The following is a 26,088-nucleotide window of genomic DNA, read 5'->3' on the forward strand; positions in this document are numbered from 1 at the left end:
CACTTCCTGCCATTCAGAAAAAAACCCATTCATTCCCACTGTTTCTTATCTACTAAATCATTTTCTATCTCAATACAGTACCCCCAATCCAATGCACTTGAATTTTGTACACTAATCTTTCATGTGGGACAAAAAAAGAGCATGTTCTGCAAGTCCAAATAAACCACATTGACTGGCTCTGCTGATCAAGTCCACTGGTTACATCCTTGAAGAAACTCACAAGAAGATTTGTCAAGCATGACTTCCCTTCTGTAATTCCATGCTTTTATTCTGATTTTGCTACTGTTTTCTAACTGTTCTGTAATTCCCTGCTTTTTCTCTAGCTCCCTTCTTAAAATAGTGGGTTACATTAACTATCATCCAACCTATAGGATGTATTCCAGAGTCCAAAGTATCTTGGAAGTTGACAAACATACCCACTACTTCTAGGGCCATTTTCTTATTTACTCTGGGATTAGATTATCAAGCCCTGGGGATTTATTGGTTTTCAATCCTGATTTCCTCCATATCACTTCTCTGCTCATGAAAAACTGCTTCAGTTCCTCCTCCATCTCACTAAATCTTGTCTTCCCCATCATTTCTGATAGGTCATTTGTGTTCCCCTTTGTAAAGGAAGAAGTAACATTTAAATTTAGTTTGTCAGCTATTTCATTGTTCCCTGTTATAAATTCCTCCACTTCTGATAGATAGGGACCTAGGTCAGTTTTCACAAATCATTGTCTCTTTAAATACCTGTAGAAACAAACATTCACAGTTGGTTATTATGTTTTCCACAAGCTTACTATTGTGTTCGATTTTCCACATTCTCAACCAATCCCATGGTCCTCCACATGCTGATATCTAATATACTCCCAATCCTCAGGTGTATTACGAACATGCTTACTATCATCTGGGGACTAGCGCTAAGAACTGGGAGGGCTATCTCTCAGACTCATTCAGCAAGAGTGTGACAGCCATTCTCAGAACCGTATCTTACAGATCATGTCACAAATAAGATCACACAGTTCCACATGCAGGACAGAAGAGTTAGTGACATTGTGGTATAACAGTAAAAGGACAGAATCCTGGACACTGACTCTAGTTCCCACAAATTCTCATGACGACATCAGGTCAAACAAAAGGAACATTCTGTTGGTTATCATTTACACCTTAAGAACAGAAATGGAATATAATTCTGTTGCTTATGCTCCACAGCATCTCATCAAACACTATCTGCAAACTCAGCCTGGCATCTTCCTGACATTGCCATTACAAATCATCCAGGACAGCCAATCTCAATGCATTGAATAGTGCAGGAGGACATGTCAGAAGCAGCACCAAGACCTAAAATGATGTGTTGACCTGATTAAGAAACCAAAGGACTTCATGCATGCGAAGTCACAACTGATCAATGGAATGAAGCAATTCCACAACCAGTGGATTGGATCCAAGCTCTACAATCATGATACTAAGGTACTGGACAATTAAACAACTCACTGGAGAAGGGGGCTCCATAAATATTTTCAAATTCAGTGATGGGGAGACCAAAACAATCAACACAGGAGACTGAAGCATTTGCAACAATCCTCAGCCAGAAATACAAATTGATAATCCATCACTGCATTTTTCTGAGATCCCCAGCATCACATGCCAGTCTTCATCCAATTCGGTTCACTCCACGCAATGTCAAGAAATGGTTGAAGGCACTGGATAACTGCAAAGATATTGAGTTCTGACGACAGTCCAGCAATAGTGCTGAACATGTGAGCTCCAGAACTTGCTGCTGTCCTGGCCAAGCTGTTCCAATACATCTACAACACAGGCATCTGCTCAACGTGGAAAACTGCCCAGGCATGTACACAGGAAGCATGGCAAATCCAACCCAGTCAAATACTGTCCCAGTCTATTCTCAACGAGTAAAGGGACAGAAAGTGTCATCAACAGTGCAATCTGGGGCTGCTTTCTCAGCAATAATCTGCTCATGACACAGAGCCCACTCAACCTTTGACCTCCTCACAGCCTTAGTTCAAATATGAAGTAAAGGACTTGAGTTCCAGATGCCAGCCAAGAGTCACTGCACTTGACATAAAGGCTACAAAAGACCGAGTAGCGCACAAGAATTATTGCTAAACTGATGTCAATGAGAATCAGGTGAAACTCTCTGCTAGTTGGAGTCATATCTGGCACAAAGTAAAATGGTTATGACTATTGGAGGTCAGTTACATCAGCTCCAGAACATCGTTGCCAGTATCTCTTGGGGCAGACATTTTCTAATCAATCTATTCATAAAGAGTTACTACACGCCTCTGCAGTAAGCAGGACTTCAAACTGGGCTTCCTGGCTGTGTCCTATGTACAACTATCTTCAACCGCTTCTCAACGACGCCATAAAAATTCAGTTCAAGAGAGAGGATGTTCATTGCCGAATGTTCAAAGTAATTTCCAATTCCTCAGATACTGAGTACAGCAATGTCTAAATGCTGCAAGATTTCCACAAAATTCAGGCCTCGACTGAGAAGTGGCAAATAACATTTACACCTTAAGTTCCAGGCAACAAACATCTCCAAGATTAAATGTTAACAACTGCCCCTTTGACAAATCCCCCATTATCAACATCCTAGGGAATACCACGGACCAGAAAGTAATCTAGACGAGTCATACAAGTAGATTAGGTTAGATTCCCTACAGTGTGGTAACAGGTCCTTCAGCCCAACAATCCACACTGCCCCTTGGAGCATCCCACCCAGGCCCATTCCCCTAGAACCCACACACCCCTGAACACTACAGGCAATTTAACATGGCCAATCCCACCTAGACCGCACATCTTTGGACTGTGGGAGGAAACTGGAGTACCCGGAGGAAACCCACACAGACACAGGGAGAACGTGCAAACTCTGCACAGACAGTCACCTGACGATGGAATTGAACCCAGGTCCCTGGCGCTGTGACACCGCAGAGCTAATCATTGAGCCACCGTGCTACCCCTAATACCGTGGCTGTAAGACCAGGTCATGTGCCTGCAGCAAGTAACTCACCTCAATTCTCCAAAATCTGTCCTCAATCTACAAGACAAGTCAGGAGTATGATGGAATATTGCTAACTTAGCCGAATGAGTACTATTCTACCAATTCTCAAAAGTTTGACAGCAACCGGAAGAAAGTGGTCCATCCAGAAATATTCACCTCCTCCATCACTTTTGCACATCTACAAGAACTCATCAAGCCCCCTTAGACAGCACCTCTTAAACCCATAACTACTATCATTCCAAAAAAAAGCAGATGGCAACACTACTACTTGTAAATTCCCTTCCAAGCCGCTCCATCTTGATGTGGAACTGCATCATCTCTTCAGTGTTGCTAGGTTAAAATCCTGGACTCTTGTCTACATTATTGCGTGCGTGCTTACATGATATGGATTGCAGCAGCTCATAACTTCTCTAGGGCAATTAGGCAAAGTTCACATTCCATGAATTAAAAGAGAACAACACGTAGAAGCAAATTGTTTAATGAGTAAATGATGATCACTCAAGTATTAGTCTCCATTAAATAAAATATTACCTGATTCACATAGAATAAAGCAGAGACACTCTGCCTGTTTGAAATGGTAATTCCTTACAATCAATGCCAGAGTGGGTGGGAAATTCTCCTAAGAGTAGCTGATGATGATACTGCTTTTAAATTGTTGTCATGCTAAGTCAACAAGGAAATTACCACCGGAATTACCTTTTGTTACCAACTTGATGACCACACTTCCAATGATATCCTATAATTCAAAATATTTCTCCTTTTCTACTTGTATGATCAAAAGAAATACATCTAATGAGCAAGGTCAGTGCTTTTTGCTCAACACTTAGATATAAGTCAAACAATTCAATCACTAAATGGTGCACCAAAAGTTTGCTGTCAAACTTTTCTGGACAAGGTGTGGACTGAGATATTCTACAGTTTCCAATCCTGAATGTGCTTTATTAGAAGTCATCTGGTTGGGGAGGCAGGCAGTGGGTGTGGAGAGAAACTGTTCCTCGGAAACTTTTGCAATATCACAACAGTTGATGTCAGGCCACACAAATGAAGATTTAAACTGTTTTCCTGTTTAATAAGGATGCATGATCTATAAAGTAAAATACAATTTGCCAAATCTATTTAACATGAAGCAAAGGGATCAAACAAAACCAAATGATTTAAGTCAAATGACAGAAATTTTAGAATATTGTATTAAGTAATAACATACTTTGTGAAGCGAATTAGTTGCATTCCATTGATGACCTTTTCAGTCTGATGAGCACACAACCCATTCACTTCTGATTAGCTGATCATCTGGTACTTCTAATCTTAAAATTGATTTCCTAACCCTCAATGCAGGCATCATTGAAAAGGAGCCCATCGATGTATCACAAACTGCTTTTGCTGGTACATCATTCCAAAGACTTACAACTGCTAAAATAAGATCCAAAGCCCCTGTGACCAACTCAAAAGGACAGTTAATTCTTTCCACTGTTATTGCAACTAAAAGTCATCAATAAACATTCATAAAAGCTAAGACACAAACCTACACTTCTCAACTACTCAATAGTAAAGGATGCCCTGCTGGAGCTGGTTCTTTGAAATGAGATGAGCCAGATACATCAAGTGCCATTGAGAGAATGTACATATGAGGCTAAGGGTGACAGTGGAAAAGGATAATGAACAATCTGGACTAAGAATAATTAACTGGGAGAAAACCAATATCAGTGGACTAAGAACAGAGCTGGTTTGAAAATATTGAAGTTAAAGGTTGGCAGACAAAACAGCTGCTAAACAGTGGTATACTTCAAAAAGGATGGGGCAGGCACAGTCAAATTCTATTCCCTTAAAAAGGAAACAATACTGCCAGCAAATCCAAGGCTTCCTGAACAAAGAGAGATAGAAATTATGATACATAAGAAACAGTGTGTTTATGTCAAGTAGAAAATACAGTTGAGGACCAGGCTGAATATAGAAGGTTCAGATGGGGTGCTGAAAAAGCAAAGAGAGAAGTAAAGGAGGAGTATGAAGAGAGACTGGCAGCTGATAATCAAAAGAGAATTCTTTTCATCACCCCCACCTTCTCCAGAGCAATAAGGGATGAGCAAACAGTAAGTGTTGACCAAACCAGCAACATGCACATTCTGTGAATGTTTTAAAAAATTATGTTTGTATCTTTTAACTACCAACCCACTTCCTCCTTTCAAAAAATCTCCAATTCCCACAACTCAAAAGGAACAGCATTCGCTTGTTTCTAAACCAGTAGTCTGACAAAATCACACATTTAAAAAGTCTATGCTTATGATCAATTTGGTTCTCAAATGATTGAATATCATTTTTACGTGCATGTATTCAGTATCAACGGTAGAATGAAACCTGTAATATGTTTGACCACAAAGAGGTAAAGGAGCAGAAGTGGCCCATTGAGGCTGCTCTTCCATTCAATGATCCAATCCCAGCAGTCCTCCAGGGCAGCACAGTGGCATCTCACAGCGCCAGGGACCCAGTTCAATTCCACCCTTGGACCACTGTGTGTGGAGTTTGCGCGAGTTTCCTCCAGGTGCTCTGGTTTCCTCCAGCAGTCCAAAGGTGGCCATGGTAAATTGCCCATCGTGTTCAGGGATGTATAGATTAGGTGAGTTATGTGGGATGGGATGCTCTGAGGGTTGGTGTAGGCTTGTTGGGCCGAAGTACCTGTTTACACATTGTAGGGATTGTATGAGAATCACATCATGGTTAATTTGATAATCCTCAACTCCACCTTCCTACCTTATCCCCATACATTTAGGTAAATTTCCACAGAATGAATGTTTTAAATTTATAGTCAATAAGTCTCAACTTCCTTACAAAAATGTCTTTTTAATCTGACATAGTAAAGGGAATGACGAAAACTACAAATACACCATGCTATACAAGCCCAGAGAACATAAATAACGTCAGAGTCAAGGGTATAGATCAGTATCGTTTCCTGTATGACCCCATTTATTGTTATTAATTCTCCAGAGTTTGACACACTTTGAAATCTAGCACTTGAGATTCATTAAGCAAGGGGATTGGGTGGCATTCATTGCTAGTCTTGGTGAGAGCGGGGTTGCTGGATCATCCAAATGTCCATTCGGTCATGCCCATCACAAAAAAAAACAGACTTTAGAGAGATCTCACAGCTGTTTACATTCAGAGTTCAACAACTTGCTGCCTCAGCTCATGACTACTAAATCTCATTCAGGACACATGCCCCTCAGGACCACTTTGTTATTAACCGCCCAAGATAAGCATTACTGAAAACTGACTAAGTAAAATCAAACAGATGAACACAAAAGGCCATCAATAAACTTCTGTCCTATGACTTATTGATGTCAGCCTGCAGATTACAACATTATTCAATACCCACTTGGGAAAATCCCAGCCTTCAGCGATAGGCGACATCTCCTAATCCAAATCAACAAACGACACTAACTGATCAAATGTACTGTAAAATTACTAAGTCCACTTCAAGATCTTAATGTTTTATGAATCTCACAACATCAGGCATGGTGTTCGAACAAAAATCAATTCTTCTATGGGATGAAGTGAAGAATCATGAGGCATGATTGACTGAGGTGACGTAATGGACCAGGAAGATAGATTTGCACTCATATAGCTTCTTACAGAAACACTGGTGGTCCCAAACCACTTCAAACAAAATACATAATTGATTGTGAAGTTCAATCACCATTGGAAGGCAGGAAATACATCAGCCTATTTAGCCAAAGCCCACCCCTCCCCACCAACAATTTTAAAGATTAGATAATCATTCTTTTAAAAAACAATGGCGATTAATTATTAGCTGGGACACCAGGAAGTGCTACATTTGCCCCCACACCTCCTCCCTCACCCCTAACCCAGGCCCCAAGATGACTTGCCACGTCAAGCAGATGTTCATCTGCACATCCATGAATGTGGTACACTGTATCCACTGTACCCGGTGTGGCTTCCTCTACATTGGGGAAACCAAGCGGAGGCTTGGGGACCGCTTTGTAGAACACCTCTGCTCAGTTCGCAATAAACAACTGCACCTCTCAGTCGCGAACCATTTTAACTCCCCCTCCCATTCCTTAGACGACATGTCCATCATGGGCCTCCTACAGTGCCACAATGATGCCACCCGAAGGTTGCAGGAACAGCAACTCATATTCCACTTGGGAACCCTGCAGCCTAATGGAATCAATGTGGACTTCACAAGCTTCAAAATCTCCCCTTCCCCCACTGCATCCCAAAACCAGCCCAGCTCATCCCCTCCCCCCACTGCATCCCAAAACCAGCCCAGCTTGTCCCCACCTCCCTAACCTGATCTTCCTTTCACCTATCCCCTCCTCCCACCTCAGGCCGCACCTCCATTTCCTACTAACCTCATCTCGCCTCCTTGACCTGTCCGTCCTCCCTGGACTGACCTATCCCCTCCCTACCTCCCCACCTATACGCTCCTCTCCATCTTCGGTCTGCCTCCCCCTCTCTCCCTATTTATTCCAGAACCCTCTCCCCATCCTCCTCTCTGATGAAGGGTCTAGGCCTGAAACATCAGCTTTTGTGCTCCTGAGATGCTGCTTGGCCTGCTGTGTTCATCCAGCTTCACACTTTGTTATCAGGGACAACACCCCTATCTGCTTTGAATTTGTGACACAGGGTCTTCCACATGCATCAGGGAAGGCAGCTGATACAGATTAGATTAGATTCCAGATCAGATTCCCTACAGTGTGAAAACAGGCCCTTCGGCCCAACAAGTCCACACCGTCCCTTGAAGCATCCCACCCAGGCCCATCCCCTGAATAACACCTCAAAACTCTGATAACGCAGCACTCCTTTGGTACCGCACTGGAGTCTCAGTCCAGATTTTACACTTGAGTCTTGAAGTGAGACTTGCTTGTAGGCCTTTCGAGTTAGAGTCAGCATTATGACACACAATACTGGAATGCCAAAACTTATGGCAAAGAATGTGAAGTTTAAGAAGACATTGTAAAATAAAAATCATGAGCAACAAAGACAGGTGAAGCTGAAACATGAAACCAGAAAATACAAGTTTAACAGTGGATTTACCTATAAAGATGAAACAAAGAGTTAGATATTCACCAGCATTACGCACACTAATCACAGGCCTCCAATCTTAAATTATCAGCACACATCTTGTTAATCTCCACAGTTGCTGAGAGCATCCCATTGTGAAAGCACCTGCTGCTCTTAAGACGATAAAGAGTGCAGTTTTGTTCTGTAGTGATTAAAAAGTCAATTTTAAGACCAAAGGATTGCTCACTGCCCATGAGCAAGATGACAAGATGTCAATTCAAACCACTATATCTTCACAAGTCTTTTATTTTCTAAGTGTCCTATAAATCTTGTTCAGCCAGAACCAATTATACGGAAAAAATATCATTTTTTGACCCCTTGAAGATTTGTTCCATTACAGCATTTATTTTACATCACAAGGTTCAAAACCCAGCTAAGGGTTCAATACATCATTTCCACTGGTATTTTAGTAACAGGGATGCCAAATTAGCAGTCTGGTCTTTCAGACCTCTGATGAAGGGTCTAGGCCCGAAACGTCAGCTTTTGTGCTCCTGAGATGCTGCTTGGCCTGCTGTGTTCATCCAGCCTCACATTTTATTATCTTGGAATTCTCCAGCATCTGCAGTTCCCATTATCCGTGGTCTTTCAGATAGTTGCTTCAGCAGCCTTCTGCTCATACATGAGTGAAAGATCATGTGGCACTAAATCAATAAAAGTGGGGCTTTTTTTAAAGAAAATGTACAAAAACAAAGAACTAAAAAAGCTCAGCAAGGCAATCAGCGCTTGTGAAGAGAAAACAAGGTTAACATTTCAAGGTCCGTGACACTTCTTCAAAACTGAAAGCAATTCGGATATGGGGATATTCAAATTGATGAAGGAGGGATAACAGAAAAAGAGCAGAATATATGGAAACAGAACCCACCCGACTCTCCTCTCCACTCCGTCATCAGCATAAATACAGGGTACCTCTATTTCCTAGCTACTTTCGGTTTTCACCAAGGGTCACTAAACATGAAACGTTAACTGTTTTCCTTTGCAGCCTCATGAGTAGTTTCTCTTCTACTGTTCTTTGTTTAAGATTTCCAACATCCAGAGTTTGGCTATGAATAAAAACAATCTCTACAAAAGATATCATGTTCGTACATGGAAAATTGAGCTCGCTTGCAAAGTTAAAAGCCCTGCAATATGACAGATTTAGCATAAACGTGAGTAATTTTCTGACTATTTTACAACTCTAAGGCAGTAATATACATCCACTTCTCCTTCATTTTTCCTCCAGGAACTTAATTCATAGAATCAAGAACGTAAATGTTCATTTAGAAGGCGACTCAAGACTATTTTCTACGATGAAAGTTGCCATCGAGCCCAAGCACCAACAGCAGTTAGCCCATGAGGATCACATGCAAGACGTGTAACACAGAAACAGGCCATTTCGTCCAGCCAGTTTATGCCGATGAAAAGGCCACTGTAAGCTGTACGCCAAACAAACCCGATGACCGCAATTCACAAATATATTCGGCAAGTTTCTAGCGTTTACAGTAGGCTTGCATGATCCCGTTCCCTGGATAAAAGATGAAAGTTAATTTGAAGGCTTCCATTTTTAATAGAAAAAAATTAACAAAACCATGAATTGGGCCAATCTAGGATAAGGCCCTCAAAGGCGAGTCGGTGTTGGAACTGCGCATTTCAAACGACAAGTCGGCGACTCATCTGCGCATAGACTCATCCTTGGCCCCTCCACTGTTTGTTCGCCCACCTTTCTCCCTTCCCTTAGACGTACGTTTTTTTAAAAAAAACTTTCCACAGGCCCTAACCCAGGACAAACTTACCTCAACAAAATCTCCAGAGAACTGTCGTGTTTGTCGAGCGCCCTACAGACGGCACTTTTCCGAAGGTTGTTCAGCTCTTCAGCCGCCTTGATGTATTCGGCCTGTGATTCCCCACTCGGATAAGTGTCGTGGATAAACTTGGAGAGCGGCTTCGCAAGGTCCACTTCGGACGATTTCTTCAAAGGCACAGAGACGAAAGTAGTCGCCATCGCCCCCCAAAGCTGTTGAAAGCTGAGAACCCACTGCTCTCGACGTCGCCCCACGAATTACTTCCGGATGACGTTAGCTCGTTCCCCTAATCTGTGACGTAAGTGTGTAGGCAGGAAGTGCAAGGTGATGAGTTACAGGGGTATGTTTGTATCTTTTTGGAGCCACTTACGCAAATCTAAATATGAAATGCTAATGTTTCTTGAACACATTTAGAATATTGAATGTTCTTCACAAGAGTTGCTTGAACAAAGGTCTGATTTTAAAGGGTAGCTGAGGAGAGAGGAGACGGAACAAAACTCTGTTTGATGGCATAGAAACCGATCATACGACCCGATGCAGGTATTCAAAATCTTCAGGTTTGTTTTAAGTTTCCTGAATGAGTTTTTAAAAATCACGTTTCTGTTTCATCACAAACCTGACAAAAGATCTTCACAAGTCTGCGCAAAAAAGTTTTACTCTCTTGAACTGGCCCTTCTGTTTCAATGCCACAAAAACTGGGATCACATGCTCAGTGCTCTTTGACCCACCTGTTTAAAACTATATCAGGATTTTGTGCTGGACCATTTCATGACTGAACGCCATAGCGTTAAAACATTTGAAAATTTTAAAAAGTTGTACGTTTCACAATGGTATTTCAGTCAGATATGTACGTATAAATATCCATAGTGATATATACTAAAACAAGTGTTTTAGACCAAGTGCGTCATTACTATCATTACTCACTATAATAATCACCTGCACTTTGCTGAATTATTTTGGATCTCCACACCAGATATGGAGTTGGGTGTTTTCATATGAACAATACATTGCAATGCCAATGCAAACATTGGAAACCAAACTCCTGCCATGGCCGTCTAAGCTGTTTTCCCATCATGCACTGGCTGAAGTGACAGATAAAATAGGAATGTAAAGAAGGTGTTTGACATGCTTGCCTTCATTGTTCAGAACATTGGGATGTCATGTTGTGGCTGAATAGAATAGCGATTTAAGCCACTTTTACAATAATATGCAAAATTATGGTCACCCTTCAGTAAGAAGAATGATGTAAAATTTGAGAGGGTGCAAAGATGTTACTGGGACTGGAAAGTTTGAGTTGAAGGACGAAGGTGAATAGGTTGGGCATTTTTTTACCCTGGTATGTTGGAGGCTGAAGGGTGACTTTTGTAATGGCTTATAAAATCCTGAGGGGTGTGGACTGGGGGAATAGCCAAGGTCTTTTTCCTGTGGTGGGGGTGTCCAAAACTAGCGGGCATAGATTTATGGTGAGAAGGGAAAGACTTATAAAACGGACCTGAGGGGTAACATTTTCACGCAGAGTGGTGCACATATGGAATGAGCAAACAGAGGAAGGGGTGGAGGCAGGTACAATTACAATATTTAGAAGGAAACTGGATGGTATATGAATAGCAAGAGTTTAGAGGATATAGGCCTAATGCTGGTAAATGGGACTAGCTCACATTGGAATGTCTGGTCAGCGAGGACGAGTTGAATCAAAGGGTCTTCCTGCAATGTATAACCTATGACTCTATAAGTTACCTACCATACAGCAAGAATCTGGTGATGTTTAGAAATCATTGTCCAATCATTTGGTGCAGGATGCATATGTTAAAGCCGACTACTCTACAGTACAAATGCAAAGCACATATCCACAGTAACAAAATATGCCGCTATACAAAAATTCGACTTCTTCCCTTTGCAGCATACACAAATATTGGCTTGCAGTGTTTACCTCAATAATCTTTCCAACTCAGTTCCTGATCGAATATACTCTACTTCTCGCTGTCTTGCTTTTCCATCCAGCTTGGCACACCCATGATCATCGACAGCAGGAGGTTCCAAATGATTTCTCAGTGTGAACCCATTTTATTGCCCCAGGTTTCATGTAACTCAACAGTGAAATTTGGGGATATGAAGTTGTTAAGTGGTGAGGTGGATGAGATGGGCAACAGATGATTGTGATAGGAAGCATTCAAACTGCAGGGATTTCTTTCTAAAAATGAAGTCTACGTTCCCCTTGCCAAAACTGGCTGCTGTTACATGCACAGTTGTGCCCATGATATCACACCAGTGCAACATTACATTTTAACCTAATTATAAGATCTGGGGAAACACTGCTATTATAATTAGTCAGTAAAGAGTACCTCTTTAGGGAGAGTTCTTAGCTTCAACTAACAAAAGGCTGATTAACTGCCAGACAACATATGTTTAAGATAACATCTGTTAGATTTCTGATTTCCAATGCATTTTGTTGGCCGACCATCACATAGAGGATGACCAGCAGGCCTACAAGAACACATGTAAGCTGAACGTGAAGCTGTTGATCCCAGGAAACATTGAGGAGCTCGAAAAGGATTTCACAGGTTGGAAAACCATGAAGCCCCTCTTTAAGACTCCATCAGACTGGTGGAAAACAGTCAAGTGGAACATCAAGAAGTTCTTCATCCTCAAAGGTGTTCAGAAGGCCAGAGAGAGAGATAGGAAAATTGTTCAAACTTCAGAAAAACATGCAGAACCTACTCCTGCTGCAGACAGTGGGGATCGATGTCACAGAGGAGCCTTGTTTTTCATCTTGGAGGCCTCCACGATAAACTTCTGGTGTATGGTCCACATCGTGGAGCACGATGAGATGTGCTTGCATTTTTTCTTCCAGAAGGTGCACAAGAAGAGGTCTGTACACAGTAGGCTGAAGGAAAAAATGGCTTGGTCATGTCATCAGTCTGACATACTGAGGATCAGCAAATCCTTTTATGCCAATCTGTGTGACAACGCCCAGAAATGCCTCTCTGTCATACCTGTCCTCTGTCATGAAGGTCTTAGATAACAGCATGTAGGAGAGGCTGGATCAGCCATTATCTTTGGATGAGGTGACAAGGGCCCACTAGTCCTTAGAAAAGCAAAGGCTTACTGGCTGAGTTATAGTCAGCTCTGTCGGATTTGATTGGCCAGGACCTGGTGAAGGTGTATGACAGTATGCTTCTGTCAGATAGCATGTGCAAATCGATGAAGAAAGCTATCATCACCATCATCTACAAGGAGAAGCGGGACAGGGAAGAAATTAGAAATCAGTGACCAATTTCACTTGTAAATACAGATTACAAGATCCTATCTAAGGTCATTGTCAACTGTGTCAGGTCAGCTTGGGGATCAGTGATTCAGCATGACCGAATCTGTGTTGTACCAGGCAGGATGATCTCTGAGAACCTTGCGCTCCTCAGGGGCACAATTACCTACATGCAGGACAGTGGGATGGATGCCTGCCTCATCAGCCTAAACCAGGAGAAGGCCTTTGACAGGATATTGCACATGTACATGTGGGACATATTCTCAAAATAGACTCTGGGGAGGGAATTCCCAACTGGATCCCAACTGCTTTACACCAACATCGATAGTGCAGCCTCAATCAATGAATAGGAATCAGAAAGCTTCCTGATAAGATCCAGAGTCAGACAGGCCTACTCACTGTTTCCTACCTTGTTTATGTGTCATATAGATCCTTTTGCAGAGTCTCTCAGGAAGGATGTGATCCTGAAATGGGGGGCTGTTTTCTGCTCACATCCACTGTGTCATAAGCATCTGCAACCAGTTCAAACTGGCCTCAGAAGCCAAAGTAAATCGAGTCAAGAGCAAGGTCTATGTTCTTTGGAAACTGGGTTGACCAATCCTTTATCCACTTCACCATCAGGACAGATTACCTGAAAGGGCTGTTTCGAAGGCTTGAGGTGTGTGCAAAATCTCGGGAGGAATGCACTGCTAAAGTGAAGCAGAAACTGGTCTTTTGGGAGCACTGCTCCCTCTCCACTGCAGATAAAAACCTGGTCATCAGGTGTGAGGCACTCTCTGCTGTTGTATGTGGCACAGGTCTGGCCCATTCCCGAAACTGCACTGTTGCAGTCGCCCAAGTCATCTTTCATTTTATCTGGAGACCTTGCCTGCAGGGAGTCCATGCAAAAAAACTCTGGATAAGTGTGAGAAGAACATAACTAACACTGCCCTCATCCTGATGGTTACCTTTGTATGCGGCTGCGTCAAACTGTGCATAGCCCCCGATAAGCAACCAACAAATATCACAACGTATTGAGGTTCAAAATGTCCCCGATATTGCAAAGGATGGGACTGGCCTCGTTGTTGCGAAACGCTCCAAATAGTTGGACCATTCTGTACCACCTATCCTTCTTGGAGAAATTTGCAAAGGAAAAACATCTTTGACTGTAAGTCCATGAGAAAGTCATCAGCACATAGCATCCCCAAGACCCTGCAGGTAAAGGAGAAGGATGGTTTCAGTTGCGTGTTTTCCTGAGCACACCGTCAAAGTCATTTGGCAGCATGCCTCATCACCAGAACACTCCAATAAGCACAAAGGCATCACTTGGCTGGTGGTGAGAAGGGCACTACCAGTGAGGTCCTTCGTGTACACCCGGTTGATCTATGCCACCACATGCTGCCCTCGAAGCAGCTGTGGGGGGATTCAGACAGTCACATATTTTCTTCTACCATGTGCTTTTGCAGTGGTTTTTGTCAAAGTTCATCAGAAGCAGCCCCATGCCACACAACTCTGTACTCTATGATTTAGTCACAGAAAGGCATACCAAGACGAACATCAGTTGTGCCTAGAGGACCAGCGACTCACTGAAAGATGCTTTTTGGGCTGCCCGAAACTTGTTGGTCTTCCAGAACGGTGTGTTGCCCCTGACTGAGTGTTGCAGACTGGCTGGCACATTCCAAGGGCCAGGATTACATGCTGAGGGATGCACAAAAGCTTGAGGAAACTGCTGCCAGGGTATGATGGGGAAAGACCACTGTCTGAGGTCTTCCTGCTGAAGTTAAAAGGGGACTGTTATAAGCTCTCTGATGAAGGGTCTAGGCCCGAAACGTCAGCTTTTGTGCTCCTGAGATGCTGCTTGGCCTGCTGTGTTCATCCAGCCTCACATTTTATTATCTTGGAATCTCCAGCATCTGCAGTTCCCATTATCTCTGTTATAAGACCCTCCTGGTTCTGGACATGAGTTTGCTCGCTGAGCTGGAAGGTTAGTTTTCAGACATTTCGTCACCAAAGTAGGTAACATCATCAGTGAGCATCCTCTGAGAAAAAGAAGAGGAAATGACATCACCAACCCAAGAAAACCTAAACAGATAAATAGAAAGCGGGACATAACATCAGTGGTTCATTGGAGGCTCATTGTTGATGTTCCCTAGAATGGTGATGAAATGTCTGGAAACTAACCTTCTAGCTCAGTGAGCAAACTCACATCCAGAAACTCAACCTGAGCTACAAATCTTCTCAAAACTCACTAGACCCTCCTGGTGTCTCAAATGTGTGTAAATATAGTCTTGTATGTGTGAAAGATACCTTTGGTGAGTTGGATAGAGTCAAAATTGAATGTTTTTGTTTCCTTGATATGGTTACTGCACAGAACTGAACTACATTTGTGAATATGTGTATACATAAAGACTTTTTTTATGAAGGAAATATATTTTTGAAATTTAAAAAATGAGGCAGACTGAAAGAGTGGCCTGCAGTCAGTTCCTGTTGGAAAAAGAAGAGTGACATAACAGAACATCTGTCAGATTGATATTTGGTTTTGGAAAGGGAAGATCTGAAGGCAGCAAGGTCAAAGTAAACTTTAAATCAAGACCTGACACAGCTGCTTATGTATCACGAATGAGTGTCTGTTAGTTGGTTGGAATCTATTCTACTCTCAAGTCTTAATATAGATTGGTGATAAAGTGTGATACATAAAAAAAATATAAATAAGTTAATAATTAAATAATTAACTAATTAAGAATTACTATGTACTTGGAGAAGCAGGGATGAATCAAGATGAGTCAGCATGGTTTAGTTAAAACCAAACCTGACCTGAATTTTCCAAGTAAGTGACCAAATTTGTAGTTGAGGGCAGTGCTTTTTGTGTAGTCTACTTAGACTTCAGTAAGGCTTTTGATAATGTTCCACATGGGAGACTGATAACAAAGGTGAGAGCCAATGGGATCCTAGTAAGTTTGGCAAATTGTATCCACTTTTGTCTGAGTGACAGGAAGCAGAGGGTGATGGTTGAGATGTGCTTTTCTGACTAAAAGTCTATGTCCAGTGGAGTCCCACAGGGATCCATGTTGGGACCTTTGTTGTTTGTGGTGTATGAATAGCTTAAACTTGAATATAGGAGGGTTGATCAGTAAGGCTGCAGATGATACAAACATTGTTGGGGTGGTAAATAATGAGGAGGATCACCTTGAATCATGGGAGTATACAGATGGCCTGATCAGTGGTAAATGGAATTCAATTCTATTCAGATAAACGAATTGATGCATTTGGGCAGAACAAACAAGGCATGGAAATACATAATGAACAATAGGACTGTAGCAAGCAACAAGGATCAGAGGGACCATTGTGTCCATTAAGGTAAGGTTCTTTATGGTCAGGTAGATAAAGTGGTTAAGAAAGCATTTTGGGATCTGTTGCATTATTAGCCAAGACATAGAGTTCAAGAGCAGTGAGGTTAGTTTGAAACAGTATAAAATGTTGGTTCACCCACAACTGGAGTGTAGCAGTTCTGAAAAGTGTAGATGGAAAAATGGACCTCGAGGTTCTTGTTAATAAATCACTGAAGGATAATGTGCCAGACCGGCAAGTTATTAGGAAGGCTAATGGAAGTTTAGGCTTTATTGTGATCAAATTGAGATTTATATATTCCTGTGCTAGCTTAGGAAAGGCACAGAAGACACAATTCTTGAACTGCAAACAAGAGAACCTTTTTTTAGCCTGCACGTAACAAGCCGGATGAAAAAGGACAAGATTGTAGATTTAATTCTTGGTAAATGAAGCTAGGTAGATGAAGTGGCAGATAGTGACCATTTTGGGGATGGTGATTATAATACAGTTTAACTTAGCATAATTATGGAAAGGGACATAAAATAGGATTAAAGCTTCTAAATTGGGGGAAGACAAGCTTTAAAAAGCTGAGATGATTTGGCAGAAGTTGACTAGTTCCAGCTGCTAGAAGGGAAGTCAATCGCAATAAGCGGGAGGCACTTAGAGCAAGACTCAGCAAGCACAGTGTAGACTGTCTGCATAAAGAAAAAGGGTCATACTGCCATATCTACATTCCTCTGGTTATCCAGTAGCATATGGTATGGTAAAGCAGAAAATAATGCTTATCACAATCTTAAATAAAGTATTGCTCTGGGGAGTTTAGAGAAGTATCTAAAGTACAAGATGATGTGAGAAAGAAAATTTAAGAAAGCAAAAATAGGATACAAAAAACAAAGGCTGGTAAAATTAAGGAAAATCCAAAGAAGTTTTATTGGTACATTAAGAGTAATAGGATGACTAAGGAAAGGGTTGGAACTATCAGAGATGTCCATGGTAATGAACATGGATGCAGAAGACGTGGTAGGTTTCTTAATGAGTATTTTGTCTCTGTCTTCATAAAAGAGAGGGCTGTTGGAGAAATTTACTTAAAAGGGAGTGTGAAATATTACTCAAAATAGGCACAACAAATCAGCAAGTGCTAAAAGGACTGATCTCCCTTGGAGATGGATAAATCACCAAGACTAGATTAATTGTATCCTAGACTGTTAGAGGAAAGGAAATTGTGAATGCTCATTTTCCAAACCTCATGAGATACACGCAAGATACCAGAAGATTGGACATCTTTAAAATTGTACAGTTATTCTAAAAGAACAGGAAAGATAGGCCAAATAATTATAGACTGGTCAATTTGAATTTACTGGTGGGCAAATTACCAGAATCAAAATTGACAGATCAGATTAACTATTGCTTGGCGAGGCACAGTTTGATTCAGGATAATCAGCTTGGTTTTGTTGAGGGAAGGTTGGATCACATAACTGAATGGAGCTCTTGAGAAAGTAACAAGGAGGTTGAGGGGAATCCAGTGGTTACTGCCTCCATGGAATTCAGTAAGGCATTTGACAAGGTTTCAGGTATAAACGATTAAGAAAGATCAGAAGACCCCATGGGAAACAGGAAAAATTGGAACAAGCTAGATCTAAAATCAACTTAGTGACATGAAACAATTGTTATGGTCAATGGATGTTTTTGCAAATGGAAAGTGATTTCTAGTAATACCGGAGGGCATGGTTTTGGGTTCCTTGTGGTATATATTGAAATCGAAATAATTAATGTGTGAGGCATGACTGGAAAATTTGCAGATGACAAAAAAGAATTCCCAGGTAATTTACTGTAAAGGGGCTGGCTGTCAATGGCAGGAAAATATCAATGGTTTGGTGGATTGGGTGGAAAAATGGCAAAATGGAATTCCATCAAAAGAATTGTGCGGTTGTGCATTTTGGGAGGGCAAACAAAACAAGAGAATACACAATAACAGGGGACATATTGAGAGGCATAGAGGTGGTGAGAGACATTTGGAGTGTACATTCACAGGTTTGTGAAGGACTCAGAACTGGTTCATAACGTGTTAATAAGTCATATGGGATGCCTTCCTTCATTGGGTGAAGTATTGAAAATGGGAGCAGGGATGCACTTCTTCAGCTTGTCATACTGGTTAGGCCACAGTTGGAGCTTTGCATGCCTGGATCTATATGTGAAGCCCTATAACATGCAAGGCTACAGCTCTTTAATAAGGTTAGAATAGGCAACCAGTTTATTTAGCTAGCACAGGCATGATGAATTGAACAATTTTGTGCTGTAACTTTTCTTTGGTTCTATGGCTCAGGTATAGGCAATTTATCACTAGTTTGTTCTGCCACTCAGTCAGATCGTAGCTGATGCATACCTGAACTCCACTTGACCTGTGTCTCTGAACTTATACCTAAGAAAAACTAACTGGCAACAAAAAAAAGCTGGTGTAAAAAATTCAGTGATGTCCAAGTCATTTTAAAGAAGAATTCTAGATTTGACTATATTTTGTCTGAAAATTGCTACCAGATTTCATTCTTTCTAAATGATTAATTCATGGGATGAGAGGTTTGCTGACTAAGGTCGTATTCATTGCCCATCCCCTGATTGCTGAGAAGGCACTTAAGCGGCATTGCTGTTGGTAAGGTGACACATGTAAGCCAGACCAGGTAAGGATGGTGGTTTCCTTCCCTAAAGGTCACTGGTGAACCAGATGGGTTTTTCCAACAATCCACAACGGATTAGTGGTCCTCATGAGATCTTAACTTCAGATTTTTATTGAATTCAAATTTCACCCTCTGTGTGACAGCATTTGAATCCAGGGCTCCATAAGATTTCCTGGGTCTCTGGATTAATATTCCAGAGATAATAACACAAGGCTATCATGCTGTTTAAGGTCATGCCTTTTTAGAACCTACCACCGAGGAAATAAACTGATACGTCTATCTCTGAAAATAATTTCAACTATCCCTATTAGATCACCCCTCATTCTTCTAAATTTAGGAGAATGTGTAAAGAAGTTTACACAGCCTGTTCTCATGATTTAAGTCTGGTATCTTTCTGATGAATCAGTTCTAAACCCATTCCAAACTTGGTTAATTACATCCTTCCGGAAGTACAATGCCCAAAATTTCACAGCACACTCCAGTTGGGACCTGACCAAGGTGCTATACAACTGCATAACTTCCTGTTTTGCATTCCCATTAGTGCTTTCTTCAGTTTTATATTGACAGCTGCAGACAGTATGTATGAGCTATAGTCCCAAAAGCTTTTTTGTCCCCCAAGTAAATCTAATTATAGGCTTGCTAAATGTTGGATATCTTGTTTACATTTTATCCATTCAAAGGAAAGTATGATTTTACTTACTATCATAACAAAAACATTTTGAAATGGCATGTGATTTTAATAAATTGTAGGATAAACAACAATAGCAGCTTGCTATTAAGTCACTATAAATGAAGAAAATAATTTTCCAAGATATTGTACAGGTGCGTGAAGGAAAACAATGAGGGATCTCATACAAGTGTGCAAGATTATGATCAGTTCAAATAAAGTAGACAAAGGAAGGTTTATTTCATGAGCTGCTAGTACAAGGAATGGAAGACATTGATTACAGCTTTGGGCAAGAGATTCAGATCTTATGTGAGGAAGAACTTTTTTATGCAGTAAGTAGCAATGACCTCAACCTGTTACCAATGCGGGGTGGAGACATTCAATTATTTAACAAATAAATTGGTTTGGCCTTTTGAAGGAGAAACTTTCAGAGCTACAGGGATAGAGTGTGGAAATGGAGCTGATTGGATTTCACAACATAAGTACAAATTAAGAGGGGGAAAAACTACATCATTCAGTGTGATATTGACTTTATGACTTGATGTTGAACAGCAAAAGTGCAACTGATGTTTCAGGCTTCCTGATACAGATCAGATGTTCTAAGCATCATAATTGTGCAACACTTAGTACTCATGGGCAGTCATGTGATCTCTAGGGCAAGGTGAAAAACAGACAGACTATTTTCTCTTGAATGCTCTATCTCGAAATCTAAATCAAAATTGATCTAAAATTAATATCGAAACGATTGAGAATCTGTCTATACAGAAAAGGCAGCTATCTTTCAAGTAAAAAATGCATAAATTAATTTAACTGAAGTTTGCATGTTATTATTCACAATTCAGCTAACTGTTCAGCTCAGCAATCAACTGTCAGTCATCATTTAAATTCTATGTGGAAACACCTCTGCCAATCAGAGTCTACTACTAAAAAATAAGTGCTGTCTTCTCATAGATAAAAAACAGTGTTCCTGTTTTCAAAGACATTCTTGTAAATGTCCTTTGCTTGGCCACCATATGATTACACCTGGCCAAACATTCTGTTCCCAAGCAGAAACGCCATACACTTCTGATCGCAGTAGCTAATTACATGATGTGAGAAGAAAATTCTGCGCAAAGTTCCTATTTTGACCGTAGACAATCAATGATTTTTAGAACTTGTAACAACACATTGTTTTAGAAGCGTGAAGAAAGCCAAGTGGGTATACTAAATTTTACCTGGAATCTTGGATTGTCGGAGCATATGGATGCACAACAGAAATTAATAAATATTTATGTCAACTTATCTGGTTTAAGCTTAACTCTTCCATAATTTTCTACTTACAGGAAACAGAATTGATTAATACACTTTTTAAAGACATGCTTATATAATATTATGATAAAACGTATTTGTTTTTATGACTCATTCTCTAAAGAAGCTGAATAACTATGTTAAAAAGCTTATCATCGCAACTCTGAAGAAAACAGCCTCTCAATGAGGTTGAGGCACCAAATTAAGGCCGTAGAAGTGTGTGATATACTGCGTTAAATTTCGTTATGTAGCTCTTCTTGAGGTTCCTGCCTGTTATGATCCCAGAAAAGACTGCCAAACTATGCTACAATCTGATTAGGAACAAATCACCCATATTTTTCTAAAGTAGACAAAAGGTGAGTCCTCAGGGAATTATTAAGAGAAAAAAGCCACAAGATTCCATGGCTTTGAACAATACTTTCCAATATAAGTTGGAACAATAGGATAATCTCCAATGTCTCTACAACTTATTTCTACAAACCAGAATTAAGACATGCTAAAAATGGGTAATAAATGTGATCAAACAGCCCACACCACAGGTCAAATAGCAAATCTGATCAAGGTAGATCCTGTGGATTTATCTGCACCTTTTCCCATGTATTAATGTCATCATGGGTCTTCAAATCTCATTAAACTTCATTAGAGATCACAATCTTCTTTTCAGGATCACAGTTCTTAACTTGTGTTGACCTGGCTCTAACTGACTACCTCACTATTTGCTTTTATAATTCGCTATTAAATCTACTTCCCTCTCCCTTTTTTCACATCCATTCCACATCATAGCACTCTTATCTCCTCAGCTCCCCTCTCCACACCCTCCCCCAAACCCCAACCCAAGTTCGTATTGCCATGATCTAAAACCTATGGTCTCCGTTCATGTTTTCTGTTAATCCTTTTTGTTCCATGCAGAAAATTCGAGTTCCTCCCACATAACAGAATTTCTTACCTGTGGCACAAAGCTAGTGAATTAACTCTACACTTGCTCCAAAACATCCTTCCTAAAGTGTGGTGCTGTGATGAAGGTTCAAAGTTCTTATTTGGAAATTTCGGTTTAAAGTGGACAAAGTTATGTAGTCCTTTCCTCTGATTTTGTATTTTCATCTTGTGCCGTTTAGAAAGAAACAAATATAGTTTTAGTTCTGAGTGGTGCCAGGTTTTCTGGAAATTTATGTACATGCATTTAAGTGAGATTTATAAAAGGCTATGATAATAAAATGTGGGGCTGGATGAACACAGCAGGCCAAGCAGCATCTCAGGAGCACAAAAGCTGACGTTTCGGGCCTAGACCCTTCATCAGAGAGGGGGATGGGGGGAGGGAACTGGAATAAATAGGGAGAGAGGGGGAGGCGGACCGAAGATGGAGAGTAAAGAAGATAGGTGGAGAGGGTGTAGGTGGGGAGGTAGGGAGGGGATAGGTCAGTCCAGGGAAGACGGACAGGTCAAGGAGGTGGGATGAGGTTAGTAGGTAGCTGGGGGTGCGGCTTGGGGTGGGAGGAAGGGATCCCTTCCTCCCACCCCAAGCCGCACCCCCAGCTACCTACTAACCTCATCCCACCTCCTTGACCTGTCCGTCTTCCCTGGACTGACCTATCCCCTCCCTACCTCCCCACCTACACCCTCTCCACCTATCTTCTTTACTCTCCATCTTCGGTCCGCCTCCCCCTCTCTCCCTATTTATTCCAGTTCCCTCCCCCCATCCCCCTCTCTGATGAAGGGTCTAGGCCCGAAACGTCAGCTTTTGTGCTCCTGAGATGCTGCTTGGCCTGCTGTGTTCATCCAGCCCCACATTTTATTATCTTGGAATCTCCAGCATCTGCAGTTCCCATTATCTCTTTTATAAAAGGCTATACTTGCTGATACCAAGGATCATGTATATTATCAGTATTATCTCTTATAGATACAAGCATCAATTAAAAATAATATTTTAATGAAACAGCATATCAGGTCATAGAAATAAACCATAGAACAAAAGAGAACTTCCATGCCAAAATTTGAAATTAAAAATAATATTTTGCATGTGAAATTGGAAATAATCAGCAACATTTTAAAATATTTTAATAAAGCAGTCTTTTGTGAGTGTTATTTTGCAGTGGTCATAAAGTGTAAAACAAAATATTTTCATGTTCAATAACTGTCTTAATGTTATGCACATGCATGTGTGCATATACACAGTGGGTTAGTGTCAGCAAATAGAATATTAAAAAATCTTTGAAATGAATAGGTTAGTACGCTAGTAAACAAAGGGTATGAATGAATGATTCATTGTCACAGATATCTTGAAATACAGTGAAAAGTGTTTTAGTTGCACAATCAAGTGACATTTTGAGTTACAACGAGGATTTAAAAAGGATTTGGAGGAAAACATGGCTGGTCTAATTACTAAGTTTGCAGACAATACAAAGATTGATGAACTTTGTAGATAGTGAGGAGGATTCTCAGAGGGGACAACAGGATACGGATCACTTGGAAGCATGGGCAGAAATATGGCAGATGGATAATGTTAGCTAAAGCATCTGGGAAGGTCAAATACAGTTGGAAACTCTAAAGTGAATTGCAAGACCCTTAGGAGTATTGACATGCAGTGGAATCAGTGTGCAGGTCCACAGATCATTGAAAATGTCAGCGCAGGCTTGCAAGGCCAAACAGCCTGTTCCTGTGTTGTATTGTTCTCTTTCTAAAAAGAAATTACTTTAAAAAGTAATTTGGATCCAATGAGCCTCAAAGGTCTCTGGAGCTGAAGTTAATATGGCACCTTGTACAGCTGGTAAGGGAGATTTTGAACATTAAATCAAAACTTCAAAAGCACATGCTTCAAATAGAGGAAATGAAAAAAGGAAATTAATAATAGTGCTGAGTTCATACAGCAAAAATAGTGAACTGCACATTCAACATCAAATCACACACAGAGAATGATTTCCTGAAGACCAATAAGAAACTGGAGTGTTTACAAGAAGTATGAAATGTAAGAAGTTAAACAGACAGATCAGATATATCAGGAAGCTGAAAAGCCAGTAGAAGACAGGCATAAACAGAAAGGGAAGAGAAACCTAAGTTTCAGATTTATAATACAGAGCTCAAAAATAAGTATGGTCAGGCTAAAGACATATTGCAGGATGCTGCTTTTGGTCAAATGAAGAGGAACAACGTTTCAGTATCTCAGCAATACCATGAGTAATGTTTTTGGGAAAAGGTAAACAACAAACTTAGGGAAATTAGTTTAATTTATTAAGAACGCCAGTCGGATGGACAATTTTTTTAAAAAGAGATGTATTTTCCAAATACAAGTTGAAATAAATGGGTAGACAAAATTTCATTGAGAATCATACAGTACAGAAACAGACCCTATGGTCCAAGCTGTCTGCACTGACCATACATCTTAATCTGACAGAGTCCCATTTGCCAGAATTTGGCCCATATCCTTCAAAACCCTTCTTATTCATATACAGTTCCAAATGCCCCTTAAATGCCTGACTCCACTATGTCCTCTGGCAACTCACTTCATTCATACACCACCGTTATTGTGAAAAAAGTTGCCCCTTAGGTCCTTTTTAAATCTTTCCCTTCTCACCTTAAACCTATGCCCTCTAGTTTTGGATTCCCACACCCTCGGAAAAAGACCTTGACTATTCACCCTATTCATATCCCTCATGATTTTATAAACCTCTATAAGGTCACCCCTTATTTGTTAAAACTTTATTTGTTATTATAAGAGTTAAAATTTTGAAACAAAACTGAAATCAAAAAGGTCAGATATTAGTTAACAGGAAACTAATACACCAAACGAAAACAAAAGGCAAGATTTGCATTCACTGACTAAAACAAACAAAATATGTCTTATAAAATGCTATTACACAATTTTCTCCTTTGTGGGCAGTCCCTCAAGACTGAGGATACTTTTCTTCCACTGTTGTGTCTCCTGAAGTAATTATATAGCCCAGTAGTGGATCTGCAACACTGCCATAGGTGGAGTTTTCTGAATAGGTTGGGATGCGCAGGTTTTTACACATTCCTTCTGCTTTTTGCACTTGTTTTCCATCTGGGCTTGTTGGAGATGCTCAAAATGATTGCTAACTTTAGATTTTTCTCCAAATGGGGTGGTATTGGACTGGAGATTTCGATTGAATCAGTGGGGATATTATATTTTTTCTCAGGGAAGATTTGAGGACATCCTTCAGGAGTTTTTTGAGGAAAATATTTCCAATAACTTTCCATGTGCCAGACAGCAAGACTACCATTCAATAGATCTTATTTCCTTTCTTTAAGAACTACAAAGAGCTAAAAATGGAGTGACTGTCAGCATGGTCAGAAAAGCAGTGAGCACTCGTTTGAAGAAGCAACCTGAGGATTTCCACTGTTGTCACTCATCCCTCGATTTGAGTGATCTTGACCACCTGTCACCATCTCAGAGCAAACCCAACATGACACAATATCGAAAAGACCATCCAACAGCTGAGAATTAACAATGCTGTCAGTATCGAAGAAATCCCTGCATGAATACTAAGAAATGCTGGAGAAGCCCTCTTGTCCTATACACATGATCTCTTCTCCTCACTGCAAGGAAGAGAACATGCCAATGGATTTCCAAGGTGCTGTACTGTGACTTTTACACAATGTCACACTTTTGATTGATATGTCACAATACATAAACACCCGAGTTGTTCTCAACAGTATCTACTTGGTGGTTAACGTAAAATGAATTTCCTCTGATTTTACGTAGCAGTAACCTCCTTTTGTGAATCTCAAAACGTAGCTCTATGTTTCTGCAAGACAGTGTGATAATATCGACACCCCATCCCAGTTACTCCACAAATGGAAATTCTGTCACGTGGGCCGGTTTCCAAGCTGGGGTGTCTATCTGGACTTCTGTTCCAGTTGAGTCAAAGGGACATTTTAAAACATGTAAAGTTCTGTTGAAGACAAATTATTCAAGTCGATTGTTAATTTAGTTTGAACAGTTCAATTGACAAAGAGGGATGTTATCTCACTATTGTACATTATGAAAGGTACAATCATTCTAATGTGTAAGCAACCTAGCA

General features: G+C 40.7%; 1 protein-coding gene across 6 annotated transcripts in view; it reads right to left on the reverse strand.

The window, feature by feature from the left end:
- The window catches only part of pdcd6ip (programmed cell death 6 interacting protein), an 88,925-nt gene extending 78,786 nt beyond the window's left edge, over window positions 1–10,139 (reverse strand). For 3 of the 6 annotated variants that reach the window (XM_048530218.2, XM_048530216.2, XM_048530215.2), the window contains exon 1: window positions 9,850–10,139. In XM_048530218.2, coding sequence (XP_048386175.1) covers window positions 9,850–10,058 — 209 coding nt within the window. In that variant the 5' untranslated portion in view covers window positions 10,059–10,139. The remainder of the gene's footprint in view (window positions 1–9,849) is intronic. The other 3 variants (XM_048530220.2, XM_048530219.2, XM_048530217.2) reach the window with 1 other exon arrangement.
- Between the last annotated feature and the right edge of the window lie 15,949 nt (window positions 10,140–26,088).

This window comes from Stegostoma tigrinum, chromosome 5 (genome assembly GCF_030684315.1).
Source record: "Stegostoma tigrinum isolate sSteTig4 chromosome 5, sSteTig4.hap1, whole genome shotgun sequence".
Taxonomy (NCBI): Eukaryota; Metazoa; Chordata; class Chondrichthyes; order Orectolobiformes; family Stegostomatidae; genus Stegostoma; species Stegostoma tigrinum.